The sequence below is a fragment of the Chanodichthys erythropterus genome, chromosome 14 (genome assembly GCF_024489055.1).
Source record: "Chanodichthys erythropterus isolate Z2021 chromosome 14, ASM2448905v1, whole genome shotgun sequence".
Classification (NCBI taxonomy): Eukaryota; Metazoa; Chordata; class Actinopteri; order Cypriniformes; family Xenocyprididae; genus Chanodichthys; species Chanodichthys erythropterus.
This window is the reverse complement of record NC_090234.1, coordinates 24641319-24668617: the sequence shown is the minus strand read 5'-3', so window position 1 is coordinate 24668617 and position 27299 is coordinate 24641319. Positions and strand designations below refer to the sequence as shown.

The following is a 27299-nucleotide window of genomic DNA, read 5'->3' as shown; positions in this document are numbered from 1 at the left end:
GCGGTGCTGCGGAGTTCGGGCAGCGTGGGAGTGAGGACCGCGAGAGGCTGCCCGAGGCAGTGGTGCTGGAGCCTAGTGAAAGGTGGGACGGAGACCCGGATGCCGTGCTCCTGGGACGAGGTGGGGTGGCTGCCGTCCAGGAGGGAGCGGAGGAGTCGCCGCCGTCCGCCGTGGGCCGGCGCCTGCTGCCATCCGCCATTAAGGGGAGGAGCAGGGGACGGGGGACTCGCTGCCGGCTGCCCTCAGCCGGAGGAGCCATCGCTGGCCGCCAGGAGGCGGTCGAGGATCGGGCCGTCCACCAAGCGTCCAGTGCCATCGCATGTGGCACCGCGAGGAAGAGCCTCTCGGCAGGCTGAGGACCGAGCGGCAGTGTGTCTGGGAACCGGACCCAGAATTTTTTTTTTCTCTTTCTTTTTCCTCTCTCCCCTCTCTCGTCCTGTCGCTCCCCTTGCTTCCGTCTCCTTTCTCTCGTCTCATCTGTCCTTACCCCCAGGTGCTGCGGCCGCCGAGACAGGCCCCGGGGGGGGAGTAGAGCGCAGTCTCGGGAGTACCCCCCGGCCTGCGAGGGGCGATGGGGGTATGTGGCGACCAGGGCGGTCGAGAGCCGTGAGGGAACGGCGCGAGTGTTAATGAGCTTCACCTGGGAGGCGCACCGGCCTCGAGTCCCTCACGGAGGAGCTCCGGGAGCATAAAAGGAGGAGCGACTACCGTGAAGGACGAGAGAGGACCAGGCCTGGACTTTATTAATTATGTTTTATTATGTTTGTGTGGCTGGCAGACGTCCGCGAGGGTCTGCCGGCATTACTTTGGTTTTGTTCTTTGTTTATTTTACATTAAAGTTACGTTGAATGTTCGCCGGTTCCCGCCTCCTTCTTCCCATATTTACGAACTGTGTCACAACAATATTTTTATTCTTAAACACAGCAGTGGCAAATACTGTGTAAACTGATGTAAGTAATATGCTATTATAAGGTAAGATATCTGCACAAGGGTGGATGGAATTACTGAAAATATCCCTTTTCACTCAGTGTAAATAGACACTTATGTTATATTAAAAGAAAATATATAATAATTTCTTTTGTTTCTTGTTCATAAGATTTGGTGGAAAAAATTACAATACAATAAAATAAGGAAAACAACTTCTGGTAACCATTTCTGCTCAAAAGCTGCACACACACACTGGCTTATAATAAGGCTTTTTAATATAATTTTCAGATCACATATGTTTGGAGCATTTCAGCTCAAAATAATTTTATGCCAGCCTGTTAACCGGCAACCAATCAAAAAGAAACACAACTCACAAAAATGAATGCCTCTTCAAAAATTTTATTTTTCAATACTTTTTCAGTAGTAGTGATAACAGGTTTTCATTCCAACAGTCTATAGGGGGATCTGGCGAACAGAGCCCACGTTGGGAGTCATGGCCCCCCATTCAGTGTAGCGGCTGTAATCTCCCTTCTCAAGGAGGTACTGACGGCCATGGTAGTTTGCATGCTCAAAGAACACACAGGGACCTTCGAGGACCTTGCAGGAATGGACCTCTTTGCAGAGGAAGCGTTCCTGAATGGACGGGGTGCTTTCTGTAACTTCCCACATTTGGCCATCAAAATTGGGCTTTTCAAAGATTTTCAGCTTGAGATGTCCAGAGACCTGCAGGGAATTCAAATCATGTTGTTATGTACACAAACTGTTAACATACTGAGAGCAATTCAAAGTGATCACATGTGGTACAATTGAACTTACATGCCTGACTAAACGACAAGATCGGACACAGTCATTGAAGCCAATCCAATGGTGATAATCTGGATATTCCCCTGGGGCCAGTATATACTGATAGCCCATGTAGTTTGGCCTCTCATACAGAACCCAACAGCCCCCATTCACCCTTGCAGAATTGCAGCGGCTAAAAAAAGTATGAAGGTCACTTGTGTCCCCCTTACACTCATAGGATCTTCCCTGGAAGTTCCTGTCTTCGTACAACACAATCTGTCAGACAAAACACAGCACAGTTTACATTGTGCTACAACATCACGACAGACTGTGGGCTATGGACAATCAGGGAGATAGAGGCACTTACGCTCTCAGCTGTCATTGTCAGATGTGAAATGTTGGATAGCAAACCGTGCTGTAGTCTCTTTATACAAGTCCTGAACAAAGGCACAGGTTGTAAAAAATTTAATCAGCAATTCAAAAAAATTTATCCAAGCTCAATGTATTGTTCTAAAGCACTGAATCATAGATTTGTTTAACAATAAAATTGTGAGTACCAAGCATCCCAACCTCAGCCAACGAATCATCCTCAGGCTTGAACAACATGCACACTGTTAGTCTACATGGTCAGCTTAGGCTGATTATGTATGTTATTTCAGAAACATCTTCTGCATTCAAATATTTGCCAACAGCATCCTCACATTTTCAATTACAGCAAAATCACTGTTTATGACTCGCAACCATGATGTCCACCAGAGAAGACACAAGGGCCAAGCACTGAAGGTGTTTGCAGGCGTCTACTGTGTCTCATGTTCTTGAGAACTACTTTTACAATGCTGTGTCACATGTAAGACTAAAGACCAAAAGTCAAACACTTCCAACTAGTACACATTCCATATATAAAAATAAATAAAATAAAAGCAGTGCAGTGGAATGCAAAAACAGGTTCTGTATGGATGACCCTTTTCTTCTAGGATCTGTATAATAAAGTTATACAATTTTTCACAGTTCTTGGGTAGTGTCCCCTCAGGGTCTCTGTGGTAACAGTAACTATCTCCCCCAACATAAGCTATTCAGTTTTATTTGGAATTCTTTGTTATTCCTGTATTCTTCTGAGATCATTATGACGGCCAAACTTAAAGGTTTTAGTTAATGCTGCATCCTCTGACTATGATCAGATCAATTTTGTGTCCATGAGATCCACAACCAGCCAGAGTGAGACTCACAACATCGGGTCCCTAATGAATGAATAATTTAAAGGGAATTACTAAGTAAGGGAATACTTGAATAATCAATAATACTAATCCTAACATAACTAAATTAATAACCTAAGTATCTTCTGAAATTGGAGTCAGAATCAAGTCAGCATTAAACAGAAGCTGAAGAAGAACAGAAGAAGTACATCCTTTTCTTCCCTCTTGTGATGTATACAGTATCAGAGCGAAATGGCAGGACTTGATTTTGTCCATCCATAATAGATTAGATTGTTGTCGTATGCTATTGCTAATAATTTCAATAAACTTTTGAACTCTTGTGTAATCATATGTTTTATGCATACATAATTAAAAATGCAGTTAAAGGATGTCTCGCTCGCTTTAATGTTGCATTAAAAAGAGATCATCTTAAGACAATTGTGGAAAAAAGTTCTTAAAATATTTGGGACACAAAAATCATTTTTCATATAATAATGTGTAGATGAATTAGACAGGAAGCAAGAAAAAGAAAGAAATGTGAAGCTATATCCTGGTTACATCTACCTACTGATCAGTAAATCTCAAACATAGTTTTAATATCTTTTAAAAATTTGGTCAAATTTGTTGGCCATTTTTAACTCTTTAGAATATCAAGATAAAGCTTAGAGGCCATGTCCCAAATGGACTTGTGGACTTGGTCGCTGCGTGTATGAGATCATAGGGTGTCCCATTTGTCATTTAGGTTTAAGAAGGGTGCTCGCAGACAAGTTGCAGCATAAAGGAAATTTGTCAGCAAATGAATGGGTACACAGGCAAACATGAAACTGCACAATAAAAACTAAATCAAAACAGAGACTAACCATGACATTACTCCCCCGCCCGGAAGGTGCAACCTCATTCCAAAGAGAGTCCAACAGGGGAGGGAGGGTGGGTGTCCTGGAGTCGTTGTAAGTGACCAGGACGCCTCCAGGGTGATGCCGGCAGTTCAGGGAGCCAGGGTAGTGCTTGCAGTTTAGGGGACCATCGCGGTGCAGGTAGCTCAGGGGACCATGGTGGTACAAGTAGCTCAGGGGACCATGGCGGTGCAAGTAGCTTAGGGGACCATGGCGGTGCAAGTAGCTTAGGGGACCATGGCGGTGCAAGTAGCTTAGGGGACCATGGCGGTACAAGTAGCTCAGGGGACCATGGCGGTGCAAGTAGCTCAGGGGACCATGGTGGTGCAGATAGCTTAGGGGACCATGGCGGTACAATTAGCTCAGGGGACCATGGCGGTGCAAGTAGCTTAGGGGACCATGGCAGTGCAAGTAGCTTAGGGGACCATGGCGGTACAAGCAGCTCAGGGGACCATGGTGGTGCAGGTAGCTTAGGGGACCACGGTGGTACAAGTAGCCTAGGGGACCAAGTACCTTTGGGGACCATGGCGGTACAAGTAGCTCAGGGGACCATGACGGTGCAAGTAGCTCAGGGGACCATGGTGGTGCAGATAGCTTAGGGGACCATGGCGGTACAAGCAGCTCAGGGGACCATGGTGGTGCAGGTAGCTTAGGGGACCACGGTGGTACAAGTAGCCTAGGGGACCATGGCGGTACAAGTAGCGCAGGGGACCATGGTGGTGCAGGTAGCTTAGGGGACCATGGCGGTACAAGTAGCGCAGGGGACCATGGTGGTGCAGGTAGCTTAGGGGACCATGGCGGTACAAGTAGCTCAGGGGACCATGGCGGTGCAAGTAGCTCATAGGGATCGGCCTCCATGGCCTTGACCCAGAGGCTTTGCATGGCCATTATGGCCGGGGACGTATAATAATAAATAAAAATTTTCTTGGGAGGAGCTATGGGGTTGTGGACTGGAGCGGACTCTGGAATGGGCTTATGGGCTGGAGAGGACTCTGGAGTGGAGAGAGCGGGCACTGGGCTGAGCTCAGGAATGAGAGCAGGTACTAGGCTAAGTTCGGGGACGAGAGCGGGCATATGACTCTGGTCAGGGGCTGGAGCCATCACTGGACTCTGGTCAGGGATACAACATTCAGACATACTGAAAACTAGGCCAAATGAACGGGTAGACAGGCAAACATGAAACTAAATCAAAACAGTGCCTAACCATGACACTTATTAGCGCCCCCTTTTCGGCCGGTATGTGTCCTCAATGCATACTTTTGCTGAGCCCGCACTGAAGCAAGCTCTGCAGCAGACTTCTACACAACCGTCAAAGCACCATTTCATCATGAAAGTGAGGACTCAGAGGAAGGTCGCAAGCCTTAGGGTTTAATTTGGGAGAGGGCCAGAAAGTGTCACTGGCTTAAATTCATGATGCTTTAGATTCCTTAAATTATTAAGAATGCAATAATACACATTTCCAATGTTAGTCACATTGCATGTCGGCATTTTGAATTTAGTCAATAATATATTATTAAAACCTGTTCTACATTTATCACATTTACAATGTTTTTCGTCTACTGACATGAAACATTTTTTATTTAATACCACAATGCCATGTGCCAATATTCTATCAATTTGGTAACAACACCACCTATTAGTCAAAAGAAATTGTACTAAATGTAATTCTCCTTTAAACCACTTTGTAAATCTTTGAGTGCAAGACATAATGTTGTCATTTAATGAATGAATGAATGAATGAATATTCATGATATATTAGAGACTTGGCAGATATTGAATATAAATTCAATATATAAAATAATAATATCAATATAAATTATAATTTCACTTTCATGCACATTTACATAAAGTTTATTTTGATGACCTCTCATGGTAGAATTGTTAAAATTGCTATAGTTAACCTAACATAATGTAATGTAACTTATGTAACATTAACATCAATGTAACTGCACCATCTTCATGCAAAATTACATAACGTATAAATTTGCTAATTTGACAAAGAATTAGAGGTAATTTCTTTATTAAAAATATTTTGTGTATATATACACAAATCTAAGGATCAGCACGATATAAAACTTGTAAAAACAATTGTTTTTAAGAACAAACACATTTCTAGATTAAATCTTGGTCATTTGGTCGAAGACTGAATTTTAAGATCAATTTATTAATGGGAGTGCATCTAGAGTCTTGTGTTTTTAACCATATATGATAACAAAATCAATTATGTTTAAGCATATTACATACAAATGTAATGAAATGCAAATCCGAAAATTATTACCGAACATTAGTATTTTTAAGCACTCTGAAAATGTTTGGTACTTTAAGAAATTCATCAGACTTGGAAACTCTTGCCTGACCCGATTTCTCTTGCTCTTTCACGCTAGTTTGCTGTCTCTGTCTCGCTCTCTCTTTCTGTTTGTCTTTCATTCCATTTGTTTCATGTAGGCTGTGATTGCACAATTTAAATTAACAAAAATCACAGACCTGCTTGATCATCAGGTTCCAGGGTATTTGAATGACAAAAACCATTATCAGCCTATAAAGTATAAAAGGCAGCAGTCAGACAGACAGCAACTGGACAGAATCCCACGGAGAACAGCAAACATGGGCAAGGTATGTATTGGGTATAGCTGTCAAAAACAGCAAAAACCTCTATAATATGATTAAATTCAAAGATTGATTTTTATGTGGAAATTTGTCAAATTCATAAATATGTTTATGAAAACAAAACAAAAAAAAACAGTTACTTCAACTGTTAAAGTTTACAGAGAGTCCATCAACTTATATTTAAATATTCACACTTTTCTTGGTAGATTATCTTTTACGAGGACAGGAACTTCCAGGGCCGCTCCTATGAGTGCAGCAGTGACTGCTCTGACATGTCTACCTACCTCAGCCGCTGCAACTCATGCAGAGTGGAGAGCGGCTGCTTTGTGGTCTATGACCGTCCTAACTTCATGGGAAACCAGTTCTTTATGAGGAGGGGCGAGTATGCTGATTACATGCGCATGGGAATGAGTGATGGCATCAGGTCCTGTCGTATGGTTCCTCAGGTAACAAAAAAGAAAATAAAACAATAATGATAATATTCATCCTTGCTGAAAAATCCAGCATGAATTCTAAGTTAATTCAGATTGGTTAGAGTTGGTTTGCCTGGTAGACCAGCATAGTCATGCTGTTCTCAAGCGAACTGGTGCTGGTGTAGCTGGTCAATCAGCACTTCCGCTTCCCAGCTTCCAGCAAACCAGTAAGGGCAAGCTCATACTTCAGGACTGTAAGGCTAGCTAAATTGCTGTGGTGCTCACACTACACAACAAGGTTTCTTGTCATCTGTCAATGGTGACGAGGCACACAAAGTACAAGACATTTGGTCAAGAGGTCGTCCCGACCAACAGCGGAAAAAACGTTTTCTGACATAATTTAATGTGAGAAATTCACTCAAGTGATTGAGATTTTTCTGTTTTTTCGTCTGCACTGTGATTGGCTGGATTACATTGCACACACTACAATATCACATGCCGATAATATCAAACAGGTTTGAAAATATCACAGCGTCTGTGACTGCTCAAGACAGGCTCAGATCACCTCACTAACCTGCTCATAATTAACGAGTATCGGCGAGCAAAACAGGACAACGATTTAGCCAAGATCCGGAGGTTTTGTCACAGACCTTGGAAATCTGTCTGCGAAAGCAAAATCCAGCGAAAAGTCATGTAGTTTGAGCTTGCCTTAACCAGCATTCCAGCTGGTACCAAAATGCAAGCATACTTTATTCTGGTGACCAGCAATGCTGGATTATTTTAGCATTGATTAAGTTATATGATTCAGAGCATTTGAATCGGATTATGCTGAATCAGACTGAATTAATACATTTCTTTTCAACTTACAGTACAGGGGACCCTACAGAATGAGGATCTATGAGAAGGAGAACTTCGGAGGTCAGATGTACGAGCTGACAGATGACTGCGATTCCTTCATGGACCGTTACCGCATGTCCGACTGCCAGTCCTGTCACGTGATGGACGGCCACTGGCTTATGTATGAGCAGCCCCACTTCAGAGGCAGGATGATATACTTTAGGCCCGGAGAGTACAGGAGCTTCCGGGATATGGGATACAGCAACGCCAGATTCAGCTCTGTTAGAAGAATCATGGACTTGTGTTAAATTCAGAGTCTAAAAACATAAATCATAAGTATAAACAATAAAATTCTCACCAAGCATTTATGTTGTTGTCTGTTGTTTTTGATTATTTTCACCATTTAACTTACCAGTAGTGTCATTATATAACCAGTATGGAAAATAAACATCAAATGAATTTCAAAGCATGAACTAAGTTTATAATATCAATGTTCAAATGAAGACATATCACCAATATCATAAACATTTAAACAAATTTTTTTTAGCAAATAATTTTCTGTTGTGAATCAATCATTATACATGAAAACATAATTATAAAGATTTATACATTATACACAATAATTCTAGATAGATGTCATGATGACAGCTTAAAGTTATTTCATAACTAACACTGTAACATTAGCCATTCTGATTGTGTTCCATTACCAAAATGATCATGGGTGTCAGAGCCATAGCCTTGTGGACAGCACTCCGACATATGGCAGAGTTGTGCCTCAGGCGACACGAGTTTGAGTTTTGGAGTGAGGTTTTTTCCTGATTCAGTTCCTCTCTCTACACTCATCCTACTGCCCAGTCCAATAAAGGTAAGAAGCATCACTAGATAGGTAATGAACATAATCTTGCTAACATTTGTCATTTATTTATGCAAATTTAGCATGTATACATAACAAGCAAAGTATTTATCATAATGTACTGTAACATTTAAAAAATAATGTCAGAATGACACTAGTTCTGCTGTTGTTCATAAATACCAGTAGTGTTGTTGAACAATGAGGACGTTGTCATCTCGCCGGAAATAGAGTCATCAGTTTACCAATTTGTAGTGATCCTTACTGTCCTTACCAGAGCCTGAATTTGTGTACATGATATACTGATTCATGACATGCAGTAGGAAGCTAGGGAGCTGGTTGAGACGCACCCCCTGTCTGGTCTTAATGTTGATGTTGTTATGTTTGCTTGTGAAGGACTTATCCATTTCTTCCTATGTTTTCTTGTGTTAAAAAGCTTAATTGATCCTGTGATTTTTTTCCTGTCTTCATTTCCAAGGAAGATACATGACTCTGTTTTGCTGTGAATTCATTTGATATTTAACCATTTACCCAAGCTCTCTTACCTGTATACTCACCTTGTTATAGTCACCTCATGCAAAAAACTGCCGCAACTGGGTTCAATCTCATCCTCTGCCTTTGTAACAATCAATAAAACAAAATTATTAAGATTAAATTATGCTTGAACTTAAGGATCTATGTGGTCCCTGATTCATGAATGAGTTCTGTCTTTAGTTTCCAGTCTTAAATAAAGGGTTTGAACAAACACAAAATAATCCATTATGGCACTAGTAATTTTTGAGTTTTCAGTGTCTACAAAAGGCAGGACTCACATGGCCTTACAATGTCAGTTTGACAAAATCAAACAAATAAAATAAAAAATAAAAAAAAGAAGTGGGAAGGGTAACATGAAACCACTCTTTGGCAATTTATCTTTGACCGAGAGCTGTCCACGTACTGTACAACCAAGAAAAGCCACAGATGACACGGGTACAAGAGAAAACAGTTCTGGTAACTACTTGTAGACTGGTTTAGAAAAAATAGGATTGCTGAGTAAGAAGTTCAAACAATGGTCTATAGATTTTTAGCAATCAAGTTGAGTATAAAAGCAACAGAGTAAAACAGTGGCACCATTGAAACAAATGCAAAATCATGGGAAAGGTAAGAGCTTCTATGTTGAAGAAGACAAATGTTATTGATTGTTTTGAATAGGATTAATACTAAGACCAAAGGTCAGATCCAAAATAAGATCTACATTGTTTTTACAATGTCAGCTGTTAATGGGTGAATACAAGGACATTGTATTTTCAAATGGATTTACAAGCACAGTAAAGAACAAAGAATAACTTTCTATTGTAAGCATGCTTTTTGTTGCTATGCTTTCCAGATCATATTCTATGAGGACAGAAACTTCCATGGCCGTAACCATGAGAGCAGTGGTGACTGCCCTGATGTGACCTCATACCTGAGCAGCTGCAGCTCCTGTAGGGTGGAAAGCGGCTGCTTCATGGTCTATGAACACTCTGACTTTATGGGCCACCAAATTTTAGTGAGAAGAGGAGATTATCCTGATAACCAGCGGCTCATGGGTATGAGCATGAGCGACTGCATCAGATCTTGCAGAATGATCCCTATGGTAATTCTAGACAGTGATTTTTTTTTAAGTAAATTGATGTTAATAATTGAATTACTAAATAATAAAACATAATAATTTTGTCATTCCAGCATAAAGGAACGTTTAGAATGAGAATCTTTGAAAGGGAGAACTTTGTCGGACAAAAGTATGAGCTGATGGATGACTGCGAGTCAATCCAGGAACGCTTTCACATGTCTGACTGCCAGTCCTGCAATGTCACACATGGCCACTGGCTGCTGTATGAACGGCCTGATTTTGAAGGCAGAATGATATACATCAGGCCAGGGGAGTACAGCAGCTTTAATAATATGGGTCTAGGCACAGTGAAAATTGGTTCCATCAGACGCATCATGGAGTCCTGTTAAAGGAAATAACACTTGCTTCAGGTGATGAAAGACAACAAATGATTTCCATATAGTTTCCCAACAAGAAATGCTGTGACATTAATGTGCCTAGGAATTATAAGTTAAGATATCTCTGGATTACAGTCAGGACGCTTTCCAAAGGGGGAAATTTCCAAAGGGGAAATTTAAACTGCGTTATATAGATAAGATATCTCCGGAATGGGGATTAGGGCTGTGTGGCGCAGTTTGAGGTGTCTTGGCAAAAGGGGAGATTGAAACTTTGTTTTTCAGTTTGAAGTGTCTTAACAGGTAGCAGTCCTGTCGTGTGAGGAAGATCCATTTAGATCTGCTCTGATCGATAGATCCGTTTAGATCCACTCTGACGGACAACAACAACAACAACAATAAAAAAAAAAAAAAACTCCCTAAGACTTCCTAGCTCATCCATCCAGATAGCAAAATTCTGTTTTTACTGTTATTCCTATTCCTTATGTTCTATTTTTATTATTCTTCTTTATGTAAAGCACTTTGAATTACCATTGTGTATGAAATGTGCTATACAAATAAAATTGCCTTGCTTTGCCTTATAATGTCAAAATTCACTTACTTCATGTTATGTTTTTGCACAGAATGTATGATAAAACCAGCATTTGTTGGTGGAAGCTGCACTTTCAAATGTTGATTTACACGCATCTAAATCATTAAAGTAACATCTCATTTTGTTAATTATCTAATATCTGATGAAAAGGTTCATTGCTTTTGCAGAATGTACATTTTCCTATATTTACACAATGTACCAAGACTCACCAAACAGCAATGACAATCAGATACCGAATGAGCACTACCTACAGACTTCTCTGCCAGGAGATAGTAAAATAAATATATATATAAATATAAATAAATGGTTCAAAAGATCATTTTTTTTCTTAACGATGATAAAGAGACTTTAAAGGGTTAGTTCACCCAAAAATGAAAATTCTTTCATTTATTACTTACCCTCATGTTGTTTCACACTCGTAAGACCTTCATTAATCTTCGGAATACAAATTAAGATATTTTAGTTGAAATCCGATGGCTCCGTGAGGCCTCCATAGGGAGCAATGTCACTTCCTCTGTCAAGATCCACGAAGGTACTAAAAACATTTAAATCAGTTCATGTGGGTACAGTGGCTCAATATTAATATTATAAAGCGACGAGAATACTTTTGGTGCGGCAAAAAAACTAAATAACAATTTATTTAGTGATGGCCGATTTCAAAACAATGCTTCAGGAAGCATCGGAGCATTGTGAATCTGTGTGTCGAATCTGCTGTTCGGAGCGCCAAAGTCACATGATTTCAGCAGTTTGGCGGTTTGACCCGCGATCTGATTCGTGATTCGATACACTGATTCATTTATGCTCCGATGCTTTCTGAAGCAGTGTTTTGAAATCGGTCATCACTAAATAAGTCGTTATTTAGTTTTTTTGCCACACCAAAAGTATTCTCGTCGCTTTATAATATTAATATTGAGCCACTGTACTCACATGAACCGATTTAAATATGTTTTTAGTACCTTTATGGATCTTGACAGAGGAAGTGACATTACTCCCTATAAAGGCCTCATGGAGCCATCGGATTTCAACTAAAATATCTTAATTTGCATTCCGAAGATTAACGAAGGTCTTACAGGTGTGAAACAACATGAGGGTGAGTAATAAATGACAGAATTTTCATTTTTGGGTGAACTAACCCTTTAAATCAGTCTAATGTAAAAAGTCTTAAAATAAGCATAAATAAAAACACATTCTCTACTTTCAATAATGAATCTGATATGTACAGTGTATGGCCACGTACACACTGCAGCTAAAGTCAGCTGTCAATTCACCTTTTAGTGCCTAATCCTGTTCTTTATCCACAAGTTTCCTATGACCCATGAGGCCTTGCGTCAAAAGTGGGAGTGTCTTCCGGTTCAAAGTAAACAAGCTGGACGTGACACTCATTCATTCAACTGTTGGCAGTCATTCAAGATTTAGCGATCTAAACGGGCGAACGTTTGACCTTTACTTAAAGACTTCAGATTCCAGGATCAATATTTGAACAATGTTTTGCAATAAAAAAAGGTTACAGTAACAGTAAATTGTGTCAGGAGTTCACATCAATCATGCTGAATCTAACTGATATTTATATTGTCATAAAAAGAGAACACATACCTACTCAGTTGTACCTGCTTCCACTTATTTACGATCACAAGAATGCACAAAGCAACTCCATTAAGGCTTTTAAATCCAATGGCAGCTACATTCTACAACCAAATTAACTCCCCAAAAAGCAGGTAGTGACAACTGCATTTACAAAAATTGTAAAAGTGTGTATGAAACTGAAATGAAACAAAAAAGGTTATAACATGTGGACATGGCAACACAGGAAGAAATCACTCCGTGAAGCAGCCTTACAAACATAAAAAAAACACAATGCCTCATAGACAGTGGTTTAGTTAAAACTGCAGAAAATAACAAGTCTGTTGTCGCTGTAATATTACTTCGGTCCAAATGTTAAACACGTAAGATGGCAGAACATTTCTAAGGTTACCACTGTGTCAATCATCGCAGTTTCAGGAGTCGTGTTCAGTTCACACACAGAACAATACATTTTGGGATTCACTCCCATATTTAAATGCAGTTGTCATTCCTGTAACTTTACAGTGCAGAGACATTTTGATGGGCAGTGGCAAGAATTGCCACCCTAACAAATTCCAAATATATGGTCCCTAAGTTGAAAAAAATCACAATGATACTGACACACACACACACCTGCTTGAGGGAGTCAAAGAAGTAATTGATGTAATTTAATGACTAACTTATCCTACTGTAACTAATGCACTCAGCAAAAAATACATTAACATCTCACAACAAGATCTAATAACTAATAGAAAATAATTAGAGATTATGCTAGCTCCAGTTTAGATCCTGCCTCTTATTAAGATTTCAGATGACCCAACACCAGTGAAGATATAACGCCAACCCCTGAAAGGACTTAAAGGTACAATATGTAAAATTTTTGCAGTAAAATATCCAAAAACCACTAGGCTATTGTTATATATTTTGTCCAGCTGATTACAAACAATATCTCTAATGTTTTCAACTACTTGTAAATCATGAGAAAATTCCCATTCTAAACCGTGACACGGGGCAGTGCAGTCGCCTGTCAATGACGTCAGTTACCTTTGTTACCGCCTTTACTGACGTAGAAACCACATGACAACAGTGCCGTGGACAAATGCGGAAGTAGAGGCCACTAGCTTGCTTCAAGCAGTTCCTTATTTACTTCTTGCACGTTTTATGGTGGATTGTGTTACTTATTTATGGAACATAATTACTGTTTACCATCTGACGCTGGTTCTGTCGACAAGGACAGTTCCCGTAAACTCATGACCGGAAAAGCGGAAGCGGCGCCGGCGACTGTGTCATAATAAAAGTCCCGCTTCCCGTGAGGCGTGTGTTGATCAATCGCTCCAGCTCCTCGTTCAGCTCCGCAACCCTCGGTCCTGCTCTGCTTCATACTACAGTAACGTTAATAATCGCATCCACGAACATGAGTTCTTCCCGACTCCAATCCCTATTCTTTTGCACCGTCCGTTGAGATGGAGACCACATGTCCCAAGATTCCGCGCTCAAATGTGGCGTCATCAAACTACGCCTTTGTTTTGAATAGGCTTCTAGCGACCTCTAGCGGAAAAAAATATCACAAATTGTACCTTTAAGATGACGCCAACTCTGAATCAACATTCACAATGCACAGTGCTTGGTCTAAGATGTAATCATTATGATCACAACTTGTAATAATCGCTTTAATGAGTTCATTGTTTCTCCCTAAAATGTATACATGTTGTTAGCTAACTGCATGATTTGTATTATCTTAGAACTGTACATTTCTAACATATGGACATTATTTTGACACAGACACCTCTGATAACAGATTACTCTAAACTGAAATGTAGAAACATGCATTTTCTGGAAAGCTGCTTTGAAATAATATGTACTGTGAAAAGTGCTATACAAATAAAAGTTATTTGAATTTAATAATGTATGATAAATGTGAAACGCTGGTCTCTTCCTTAGTTTGCTTGTTCACTCAGACACAACAGGCTCAATAATCAGCAGAAAAGGAGCAAAACATTACCAACACATTTCTGCAGATTGACCATAGACTGGAATGTAAAATCAATGTCAACACAATGGAATGAAGGAAAACTCGTAACGCAGGTTCATTAGCTGCCAGATGAGTGTGATTGGGGAGCAAGCAAGAAATGGAAACCCTGGAGTGGATATTGATCAACTTGTTAAAGACCACTCATGCTGCAGAATTCTGGATCAGTTGCAGAGCTTTGACAGTGCATGCTGAAAGGTCTGTCAAGAGAGCATTACAATAGTCCACAACTCCAAGGTTCCTGGCTGTCCTGGATGGAGATATGGTTGACGAACCTGAGACCCCGAGTTCTGTCTACACAAGGTTGAGTTGAAGGTGGTGGTATACAGCATACAGCAAGAAATGTCTGTCAGGCAGGCTGAGATGAAAGTTTCTGAGTTATCAGCGTAGTAGTGATAGGAAAAACCATGTTTCTGAATTACAGACCCTAGTAATGACATGTAGATGTCAAGAAGAGAAGTGGTCCAAGCACTGAACCCAGAGGCACCCCCGTAGCTAGATGTTGCGACTTAGACACCTCATTCCTCTACGACACCCTGAAGGACCTACCTGAGAGGTAAGACTTGACCCATTGGAGTGCGGTTCCTCAGATGCCCTTCATCATGAGGGTTGACAGGAGGATCTGGGGGTTAACTGTGTCAAAAGCAGCAGACAGATCCAGCAAGATGAGTACTGAGGATTTGGAAGCTTTACTCTTTACTCCCTGTATACCAGTAATAGCATTGTATTATAGGGAAAACTTTCTCAAACTACTCAGACTGCAGGTGATACCACAGTTATCAGCATCATCATGGATATATAGAGCTTGTTGCAGAGGCAGTACTTAGAGGGACCCACTGGAGCACACTGGGATAAGGTGCTTTGCTCAAGCGCACAATGGTGATAGATAAATGCTCACTAATTGACTCTTCACCAGGAGTTTGAGTGACTGGCAATCTAACCAATCATAATGCCAAATCTGCTATTTTGTCTGACAACGGATTAACGTAGGTGAACTTGAACTTAAAAAATGCTTTGTACTGACATCTTTCTGCGATTGAAACAACATTCCTTATAATATTCATTCATGTTTATTTGATGCTATAAATGAACTAGTAGGAAGAGTTTTTTTCTACGAAGAGTTCTACGAAGATTTTTTTTTCTTCTGTGTATTAACTTGCACGGGTTAATTGTTCACCACAAGACTAATAATGTGCACTAACAAAGGAAATGGTGTCAATTTTTATTTCATGATGACTTTGAAGCTTCTGGAAGTTCTAGCACATTTTAATGTCATACTAAATGTTATGTTTACTATAGTTATTACTATATATAATATATTATAATGTGAGAATCGGTCATTAGAAAATAACAGTAAGTTATACAACTAATATAACTACTAGTTTGGGAGAATTTTATACCGGAACCTCACATAGCACAGAGATTTTAGTGCAGTGGATCTCAACCTTAGACTTCAAGGCCCCCTCCCACAATCACAACAATATTTGACGGCCTTCCTCACTCACAATTTCTACCCAAAAAAATATTTTAGAGCTTTGCATAACTAGTGGGATGTATATTTGTTATAAAAATAACCAAATAATAAGACATATCTTGATCTTTTTGTTTGTTTCATGATTGTTTCAAAATTAAGTCATCTTGAGGCCCCTTTGAAGTTTGTTGAGGGCCCCCTGATTGAGAACCACTGTTTTAGCAGAAATGTATGCAGTCTAAGTTCATAGAGTGCAAACTCAAAATGGAAAAATCCAGTGAGGTAAAAACACACACATACATATATACATACATACATACATATATTATATATATATATATATATATATATATATATATATATATATATATATATATATATATATATATATATATATATATATATATATATATATATATATATATATATCTATATAGATATATATAGATATATATATATATATATATATCTATATAGATATATATATATATATCTATATATATATATATATATATATATATATATATATATATATATATATATATATATATATATATATATATATATATATATATATATATATATATATATATATATATATATATATATATATATATATATATATATATATATATATATATATATGTATCAAGCTCATATTCATAACATATATCTTGATTTACCATTGAACAATATTTTGTAAAAATGCTATTATTACTATGAAGTAATTCACATGTACAGTATTTTTTTTTCTTTTCGTTGCACAATGTAAAATGCAAACCGTGTTGCAAACTCACAGCTGTACTCATGCTGACAAATATCTCGGTGGATCTCACTTTGCATGGTGAGCCTCTATGTATTTTTGCTGGGTCAGGAGCTTACCCACAATGCCAGGCACATATTCTTTGGTATAAAAGTGAGCACTTCAAACAGACTGTCAGTGTAGCTGGCACAACAACAACTCAGTCCTGAGGAGCAACTAGCACAACTGGAACCATGGGCAGAGTAAGTTATGAAAACTAAAGTTAAAACAACTCACAGACTGAGAAAAAAAACAAAAATTAAAAAAAAAACAATACACAAACTGTAACTGTGAGATACTTATGTACTGTAATATGAGACACATTATGTAATGCATAAAGTTATCTAATCAAATTACATAGGAGGCATAAATGCAGCAATGTGTTATATATATATAAATAAGTTTAAAATACTGAAAGACAAACTGTTTTTTTCAGGTCATCTTCTACGAGGACAGGAACTTCCAAGGTCGCTCTTATGAGTGTACTGGAGACTGTGCCGACATGTCCCCCTACATGAGCCGCTGTCACTCTTGCAGAGTGGAGAGCGGGTGCTTCATGATGTATGATCGTCCCAACTACATGGGAAATCAGTATTTCTTCAGGAGGGGCGAGTACGCTGATTACATGTCTATGTTTGGCATGAATGAATGCATCAGGTCCTGCCGTATGATCCCCATGGTGAGCTCCATGAACATCTGGATATATTTGATAGATGTTTTCATAACTTTAATAGTATATGAGAGAGACAACATGTTCGAGCCTATTTACATTTGATTTCAGAAGTTCTGCCTGTAAAACTTAAATATAATTGACTTCTCTTCCACTACAGCACAGGGGATCCTACAGAATGAGGATCTACGAAAGGGAGAACTTCATGGGTCAGATGTACGAGATGATGGATGACTGTGACAGCATCATGGACCGTTACCGCATGTCTCACTGCCAGTCCTGTCATGTGATGGACGGCCACTGGCTCATGTATGAGCAGCCCCACTACAGAGGCAGGATGTGGTACTTCAGGCCTGGAGAGTACAGGAGCTTCAGCAACATGGGTGGCATGAGATTCATGAGCATGAGGCGTATCATGGATTCCTGTTACTAGTGTTCAAATGTTTCAATAAAATGTGCCTAAATTAATTCTTGTCCTGACTGAATATCTTGACTATTTTTTTTTTTTTTTTTTTTTTTTTACTGAGGTAGCCCATATGGGGCAGAGGATAATACAAGGATGACAGGAAGCATAATCCAACCTCCCTGACCTGACAACAATAATGAATTACTAAATTAGTAAATATAAAATATTATAAATAACATACTTTTTAGGAACAAAAAAAGAGGATAAAACAGTATTTTTATAGCTGATTGAAAAACTATTATTTAACACTGAAACTTCAAGTTGAATGTGGAAGATTCCAAATAACATGCAGTTTTAAATACTTTTCTTAAAGAACAGGGGAATTATTAATAATCTCTATTAATGCATTTTAATGCTCATTATCAATTTAATTTGTTTCACCACAGATACAACAAATCTACATTTTTCAATAAAATATTTTCTTTGATAAAATTATGTAAGGATATTTTAAATCAAACAATAATATGCAGTATACAGCATTTATTTGAAAATGAAATATTTACTCTTTGATCAATTTAATGCACCCTTGTTGAATAAAAATATTAAATATTAATATTATTATTATTTTTTTAATTAAAAATATATGCAAATAGTAATCAGTTCACAATATTACTGTTTTTACTGTATTTTTGATCCAATAAATGCAGACTTGGTGAGCATAAGAGACTTTTTCTCAAAAATATATGTATTTATATATGTAATATAGTCCCCCCTTTGAAATACTTTATTTGTTGTGCATCCTGAAATCAAATCTGATTCCAAAAAAAACTTTTCCAGCTTTATTAACAATATCAAAGTAATGAAAGAAAAAGGTAAGTTCTGAAAATTAAAAAAATAAATAAAAAACCAAAACACTAGAATAATATGGTGTGGAAACGTCAATCCCCATACTTTGTAGAGCCACATTTTACTTTACAGTTTTTCTCGATTGCTAAAACACTTTAACCAGGCTTTTGAACTAAAATTTCAAAACCATAACGCCATTTATCAAAAAGCACACAGTTTTAGTTCTAAACCCGATTGAGTTTTTTTCGGCATAGCGGTGGAAAGTGTATGACCGAGAACCTTATATCCGTGTTCACCTCCTCCAGGCCATGGAAGGGTGGATCAGGCAGTCATGAAGATGATTTTAGCCCCCCTGCCTGGCTAGGGCCAATTGTGATGTGGGTGAGATTCTCTGGCCTGACCCAGACCAAAGAGCTGCTGAGGCGGAATAAATTTTATTTTTACTATGTATTTTATTATATATATATATATATATATATATATATATATATATATATATATATATATATATATATATATATATATATATATATATATATTTTTTTTTTTTTTTTTACTGTGTTATGAATGAATAAAAATGTGCAATGTATACATTATACATTGGTTGCGTCTTTTGTGTTCATCGTGTGAAAAGGTTTTTGAGGGGGGGAACCACAAGCAACATAACTTACCAGTTTTGGAAATGTTGTTTTGAATTTATTGCACCTGTGTGTAAGACTGTGTTGTAGTGTGTGTGTTTTTGAGGGCTTGAGCCAAAAAACCAAAAAGTTTGGTTTTTCAGCAAGAGTGAATGGTTTTGAGTGTAAAGCGCCATTTTGACCTGAAAATAGGATGTTTGGGGAATTGAGTGAGACATTATGGATTTGTGTTTACTGTTTTGAGAATACAAGACATAGTTTCAAGACATAGTTTCCGTGGTGAGCGGCAATGGACTGGTCTCTTCAAGTCCATCCACAGATTTTCTATTGGATTTAAGCCAGGCCTCTGACTTGGCCACTCAAAAACATTTACCTTCCTATCCTTAAGCCATTGTGTTGTTCTTTTAGTGGTATCTTGCCACGAAATTTGACTGAACTTGAAAAACTGAATTCTGCAAGGAAGGATGGGCAAATATTCCCCAATAGGTGTCCAAAGCTAGTACAGCATATCAAAGAAGATTAATGGCTGTAATTAAAAAAAAGGTGGTTCTACAAAGTAATAAATAAGGAGATTAATGACTTTTCAAACCCTGTTGCCTTCTTCTTTCATTTCTTTGATGTTGTAAGGCAAAATTTGTAAATAAAGCTGACTAAATTATGTATGTATTAAGTATGTAATACTTGGAATTGGATTTACTGGTGGGGGGAAAAAAAACTGGTTAGTCAGTTGGCCATATTTAATCCCTGGATGATCATAGAGCTTGATGATATGTTGTACACATCTAAAAAAAATTCAAGTCCAATTCAATTTCACAAAACACAGCAGCAGAATACAATTGTCAGTCCTGTATTTTACTCCTTGATTCACCTTATTTCTTAATGCGTGAAGAAAGCTATTTCCTGTGAATGAGGGAAATTAGCCACTATATGTAATAACAAAGTACAGTAAACAGTAAAACTATTTGTTCTACAAACCAGTGTGTTTATGATTACAGATAGCCATTTGCAATATTAAGCAGCATAATGGACTGTTTTTGTACAGCTAAAATAAATGGAAGCCTTCCACAATCAAGGTACATATTGATTAAGTTAAGTACACACATAGTTATTTACAGAGTGATAACCGCATTCTAAAACCAAACTCGCAGCCGCATTTTTTGGGGATGCCCTGCTGGGTGAACAGAACTGGACTAAACAACTAGTTATGTCATGTAATACAGTACAAAAGAGCCTCTCTGCACTGCATATCTGGCAGGGTACTTCAAAGAAACATTAAATCAGCCCACTCCAACATCTTTACATGACTTCAACACCCCACCACCTGGAGACCTGGCTGTGAATCTAGGCCAGGGATGGGCAACTTTGGTCCTGGAGGGCCACTGTCCTGCAGAGTTTAGTTCCAACTCTGACAAAAACGTTCTAGTAATCCTAAAGACATTGATTAGCTTGTTCAGGTGTGTTTGATTAGGGTTGAAGCTAAATTCTGCAGGACGGTGGCCCTTCAGGACTGAAGTTGCCCATCCCTGATCTAGGACCAATTACAACAGCCGAAGTTGAGAATCACTGAAAAAAAACAAGGCACCAGGAATGGATCAGATCCCAGCTGACCTCCTGAAACAGCGAGGAGCCACAAAAACACAGAAGCTGACCAGTTTGCTGAAGGAGTGCTGGCAAAGTGAATGTGTTCGACTGCAACAACTGGAGAGGCATCACCCTCTTCAAAGTACTTTGGCGGTTGCAGAACAAAATGGACCAGCAGCTACTTGAAGAGCAGGTGGGATTCCAACAAGGGTGCTCCTGCAGTGAACAGATTTTCACATTATCGAACAGTGAGCAGAGTGCTGAATTCAAGAAGCCAATAGTAATTAACTTTATAGATTTCATTAAAATATTTGACTCCATTCATAGGGAATTGCTATAAAATATCATACTGTAGATTGCAGGAGAAAGAGATGACGAAGGAAGACATAGAGACAGACTTTCCAAGAACATCTGAAGAATGTCATGGGAGTTCCATGGGAAAATGTAGAGAATATGGCCATGGATCAAACAAGATGGAGGACGCTTGTCGCCAAATATGACCAGCACAGGACCTGATGATGAAATAAGGAATAGGTACAGGCCATATTTCTCTATATATTTGGCTATTAGTACAGAATAGCACAAGGGAATGAGAGTTGAAAAAAAAATCAGTTAATACAACCTCTGTTGTAATAATAACACATCCATTTTTTTCTAGGGGCAGTTGTGGCCTAATGGTTAGAGAGTTGGACAGTTTGAGTCTCAGTACCAGCAGGAAATGTAGGTTGGGGGAGTAAATGAACGGTGCTCTCTTCCACTCTCATCACCCACAACTGATGTGCCCTTGAGCATGGCACCTAACCCCCAATCCCTCCCTGGGCACTGAAGCAAAAACGGCTGTCCACTTCTCCGGGTGTGTGTTAATGGTGTGTCTTCACTAGGATGGGTGAAATGCAGAGCACAAATTCCAAGTATGGGACACCATACTTGGCCACACATCACATATTTAACTGAAACTTGCAGCACTTAAACTTATTTTTATACAGTCAGTTTCAGTCTGGAGGTTTATGCATTTCCATCACTCCGCTTGTCTGTTCTGTGTTCCAAATCAGAGTACAAGAGGAGTGCAGAGTAGAAGAAATAATAGTTATGTGGTTTTGCCTCAAGGGTTTTATTTCCACAGTAAACTCTTAATACACGCATACTGTATGTGCTAATCAGATTCAATTTTTACTGCAAAAAAGATGTTAAAAATGTTTGCCACTTTTGACATCTTGACATAAACAGAAAAATTCTAGTAAATTATTCCCACAGAGGTAGAGTCAAAGGTATTCTGAAGAACAATCGACAGTCAAACTACAAAAGCATGTATGTTGGTCCTATGATGGCCTCTATGCCAACCTGCACAGTCAGGAATTGACTAACAATAGAGGCTGTGTAGTCTTTACTCTTGGTCTGGTATAAAGGTACGGGTGGCAGCAGTCAGCCAACAACCAGAATCAGCTTCTCTGTGGAACTACTGAGGATCAACCAGCTCAACCATGATGGGCAAGGTAAACTTCATTCCTGCTAACTTTGCTACAATGTTTAAATCAAATTATTTGATTTGGTATATTTCACTTTAAACCACTAAAATATTAACGCTGAATTTCCAGGTCATCTTCTACGAGGACAGGAACTTCCAGGGTCGCTCTTATGAGTGTATGGGTGACTGTGGTGACTTCTCCTCCTACATGAGCCGCTGTCACTCTTGCAGAGTGGAGAGCGGATGCTGGATGATGTATGATCATCCCAACTACATGGGAAATCAGTATTTCTTCAGGAAGGGCGAGTACGCTGATTACATGTCTATGTTTGGAATGAGCAACTGCATCAGGTCCTGCCGTATGATTCCCATGGTGAGCTCAATTAAAGCTTGTATACCTATCTTTTTATTTTAACATTTTTTTTTCAGGCTGATAACCTTAAATTAAACTGACTTCTCTTTCCACTACAGTACAGGGGATCCTACAGAATGAGGATCTACGAGAGAGACAACTTCATGGGTCAGATGTACGAGCTGACAGATGACTGTGACAGCATCATGGATCGTTATCGCATGTCTCACTGCCAGTCCTGTCATGTGATGGACGGCCACTGGCTCATGTATGAGCAGCCCCACTACAGAGGCAGGATGTGGTACTTCAGGCCTGGAGAGTACAGGAGCTTCAGCAATATGGGTGGCATGAGATTCATGAGCATGAGGCGTATCATGGACTCCTGGTACTAGTGTATTAATGTTTCAATAAAATAATTTGTCACTAATCATTGTGCTTCCAAAATTAATTCCACTTATATTTACTTGAATAGTACACAAAAATACACCTGAGCTAATCACACTGACACATGCACAGTAAAAGTATGAAATATAAAACTTTATCATATACTGACAACCACTATAATAATGCAGGTGGTAAAAGAGAAAGCCAGATGAAGAACCATGTACAAGCTCATCAAAAGTAGATTTTCCACAGGCAGAAGTATATACTAGCCAACATGTTCTCCAACCAATACATCTATATAGGTTGTTTGTCATTTCCCTGAAATATGACCCATAAGAGAGTTAGCTAAAGTTGCGCCCCTATCAACAACAGGACACTTTCATTTTAATTCATTGTTCCCTTTTATCTGCGTCATATTTCAGGTTACGCATAGTTCAGTTGGCAGAGCATTGCAATATATAACAATATGCAATCATACGATCATACGATCGTGGCTTCAATCCCAGGGAACGCATGTGCTCATAAAGTGTGTATGCACTGTAAGTCACTAAGGGTAGGTTTAGGGGTAGGGAAGGTGTAGTCGTTAATAAAAAAAAAAAAAAAAAAGAGTTTTGCTGGTTTGCTGAGTTTTTATGGAAATAGGACAAATGGTCACACATTGCATTTAAATGAACATGCATTTTGATTGGTAACGACAGTCATACATCATTTCATGACGACAGACATAACACGACACTCATTTTTTTTACACCAGGAAGGCGCATGACTGAAAAACGTAAATATAGGTCGTAATAAGGTGCTTGAAAAACAACCAATATGGTCTTTTTTTTTTTTTTGGAGGACAGTCTGATACTAGTATAAAGAAGGTGCACAGAGTCATTCAAACTAACACAAAATATCATCATGGTAACACGCATGACACTTGAATAATGCAATAAACATTCATTAAACAAAAAAAGATGTGGCATAAAACCCACATGTACATTACTGATAACAAAAACTATTAAGAAACACTATCATTTTAGACAAAATACCTTCAAATGTGAAGTGTCGTATAAGGAATTCTGGGAATGTCAATTTACAGTTTTTGACTGTAAATTATGCATTGTTGTTTTTTTACTTCTAAAAACTGTAGCATACAATTAACAGCATTTTACTGTAAAATTACATGAAATGTCTGGTTAGATCTGTTTAGATCTTTTACAATTTTTCTCTGTATACAGTATGGGAATATATATATATATCAGTGATGCGTGGGTCAATGTATAAACAACCCGCACCCGACCGACGTTTTCAACTAACCCGCCCGCAACTCGGAGCGCAAAAAAAGAAGAAGAAAATATTGTACCTGACCCGCTTCCTGACCCGCATTTTTTAAAAGCAGTAAATGCTCATTGTAGCGTCATTGGGCCATAGACGTAAGAACCCCCCATCAGCCTCCCTGGCCAATAATATCCGGCCTGTGGAGGAGAGAAATATTTCAGGACCTGACGTGGTGCCCTCAGAGGTGCAGCGGCGAGAGCAGGCAGTTCTTGAGGCGGCCCATCATTTTCCATTTCAGCTGTCAGATGCATATTATTGATGAATGCGATGTTTATGTTTCGACCCTGCTTAAAGAATTAGCCTAATCAGCAGGTCAACTGAGAGAAGGCCCACTTTTGGAAAAGTGTGAAAGCCCTTAGGAGCGCAAACCGTTCTTTTTCTGAATGTTGTAGTGTTATGTAATAAAGGCTTGATTTATTCAATTATTTCGTTTCATTTTCTTAACAATTAAGATGCTGCATGTGTTTATCCAGTCTAATCGAAGTGCGCGTCTCTCCCCCGACTTTCCCAACAAAAATCCCGCCCCCTCTTAGAAAATACATAAAACTGACATTACTGATCTATATGCGTTTAAAAGTAACGTAGCCTATTAAAATTGTACAATTTCATTGCTCAGTTCAACGTGTTGGGAAATCGGGCATTTTGTCCTGCGTCAGCATTTATTCAAAAGTTAATAACGCTCAACATTCAAAAGGTAAATAAGGATTTCTCACTTGTATTAGTAGGCTTGGCTATTTCGCCACGTGAATGCCCAATTGAAGCAAGCACAAAATGCAGGGATAGAATATGTTAATAAAGTATTTATTAACGCATTTTAGACGAACAAAAACAGGTAGGCTAAGCCAAAGACTGAGGCTACAATAACCATAAATAAATGTTCACAAATACCCATGAAAGTAAAACTGAAACCTTTATTAAGTAAAACTGAAAATTACAAAGGTTTAATTGGCATCTTTATTTCAAACGACCCGACCGACCGCGACCCGAATATCATTAAAAATATTTTTGGATGACTCGTAACCGCGGGTGACCGCGGATGACCGCAGGCACCCGCTCATTTTGGATCAACCCGCGCATCACTGATATATATATATATATATATATTCATCTCATTTTTATAATATTTCATTTACAGTGACATGATAGTCATTGTGGTCAACTGATTGATTTTTTTTTGATGGTTGATGCCGATATCTTAGAGATCAGGGTGACCGATGGTCAACATAAAGCGGATATATATATATCACATCACAACATATATCAAATATATTTATTTTACATAATATTTAATAAATTATAAAAAAAAATGATAATGAAACATTTTAAAATGAATAATTTGAACTTGATAAAATATAAAAATTATACTTTAGATGGCAACTTCTTGATTCTGTAATGCTATTATAGTATTTTTCATAAATAAATTGTTAAAAAATTAGGGCTGTCAAATTTTAAGAGTTAATGTATGCGATAATGTTTTTTTTTTTTTCTCAATTTAATGTGTTTATAAAATATTTAATGCAAATCAAGCAGCATCCTTTTTTTCTGTGGTCCTTTAGCAGCACCACAGTATTTGATAAAGCTATCATTCATTCATATCATTCAAGTGCTATTAAAGCATTTAAGCGCAATAAAACACAGAAAAAATGCTGTGTCTGTGAGGTGGCTCTCTGGGAACAAAACCACCGAAATGCAGAATACCATGACCCCACTTTATATTAGGTGTCTTTAACTACTATGTATTAAAATTTTAATTAATCATTTGATACAATGCACTTATTGTGTACATACGTGTTTTTACATTGTACTTATATTTAAAAAAATACTTGCATGTAATTACATCTGTAATTATTTTCTGTATAGTTACACTGTTGACCCATCCCTTGGCACAGCTAAATGTGACATTTGTTACAGTGGGTTTATGTGAAGATTGTTTCAAGTTCCCTTAAATTGTTGTAAGTTAAGTTGTTGTATCTTTTAAAGCCTATTAAATGTTAAAAATGATAGCTTTCAATTATACTGTAATGGTGAATGGCTAATTAATGGCTAAAATTGAGAAGTCTCCTGGCTGCTGTTTTCCATACCAAGAAAATTAATGGGAACCGAAAATACTATTTAAAAAAATATTGCTTAAGTTTTTTTATTAAAATTTGGACCACTGTGTGAAAACCAAGTTTGTGGTTTCTCTCATTGAGACAAAGCTATCAACTAATCAACCAAAACAATTTCAAATTGGTAATACAAAAAAAGGCTACACAAGACAGAATTCTCTGCTGTATAAAACAAAGTACTATAAATATCAAAACAGTTCACCTTGTGAACTGAGGTGAGTTACAGCAACTAAAAATGATTTTAAATGTAGTACAAAATATTATACATTTTGAAAGACCACTTAAGGGCTTTGAATGTGCTCACAATAAAAGAATAAAAATCTAATATTTGGTTAAAAACAATTGGCTAAGTGAAATGTTATTTTTAGTTATTTGTTTTACTAATATTTAATACTACTTTTTAATTCTTTTATTTTATAATAAAAAATGAGGAATGCTAGAATCCTGACAAATGTGAATTTTAAGATCTACATAATAAGCTTTAGATATAATAGCGTCTATTTGAACTTGCACAGTCAGGAACTGACAGACAATGGACAGGGTGTTCTCTTTAGCCCTGGTCTAGTATAAAAGCACAGGTGATAGCAGTCAGTCAACAAGCAGA

The 27299-nt window shown here is 38.2% G+C and overlaps 5 protein-coding genes across 5 annotated transcripts; 4 read left to right on the top strand and 1 right to left on the bottom strand.

The window, feature by feature from the left end:
* Positions 1 to 1380: 1380 nt before the first annotated feature.
* Positions 1381 to 10467, bottom strand: crygs4 (crystallin, gamma S4). Its single transcript, XM_067410115.1, has 3 exons — positions 10419 to 10467; positions 1744 to 1988; positions 1381 to 1650 (listed from the first exon to the last, which is right to left on the bottom strand). The coding sequence occupies exons 1-3, from the start codon at positions 10465 to 10467 to the stop codon at positions 1381 to 1383; spliced, it is 564 nt and encodes a 187-aa protein (XP_067266216.1).
* On the top strand, positions 6401 to 7961 carry crygm3 (crystallin, gamma M3). Its single transcript, XM_067410125.1, has 3 exons — positions 6401 to 6409; positions 6610 to 6849; positions 7686 to 7961. Exons 1-3 carry the CDS (start codon positions 6401 to 6403, stop codon positions 7959 to 7961), a joined length of 525 nt encoding a protein of 174 aa, XP_067266226.1.
* On the top strand, positions 9635 to 10483 carry crygm5 (crystallin, gamma M5). Its single transcript, XM_067410123.1, has 3 exons — positions 9635 to 9643; positions 9870 to 10118; positions 10208 to 10483. The coding sequence occupies exons 1-3, from the start codon at positions 9635 to 9637 to the stop codon at positions 10481 to 10483; spliced, it is 534 nt and encodes a 177-aa protein (XP_067266224.1).
* Positions 10484 to 17116: 6633 nt separating this feature from the next.
* On the top strand, positions 17117 to 18025 carry LOC137036126 (gamma-crystallin M2-like). Its single transcript, XM_067410127.1, has 3 exons — positions 17117 to 17125; positions 17359 to 17601; positions 17753 to 18025. Exons 1-3 carry the CDS (start codon positions 17117 to 17119, stop codon positions 18023 to 18025), a joined length of 525 nt encoding a protein of 174 aa, XP_067266228.1.
* Positions 18026 to 22544: 4519 nt separating this feature from the next.
* Positions 22545 to 23272, top strand: LOC137036124 (gamma-crystallin M2-like). Its single transcript, XM_067410124.1, has 3 exons — positions 22545 to 22556; positions 22659 to 22901; positions 23000 to 23272. Exons 1-3 carry the CDS (start codon positions 22545 to 22547, stop codon positions 23270 to 23272), a joined length of 528 nt encoding a protein of 175 aa, XP_067266225.1.
* The last annotated feature ends 4027 nt before the right edge of the window (positions 23273 to 27299 follow it).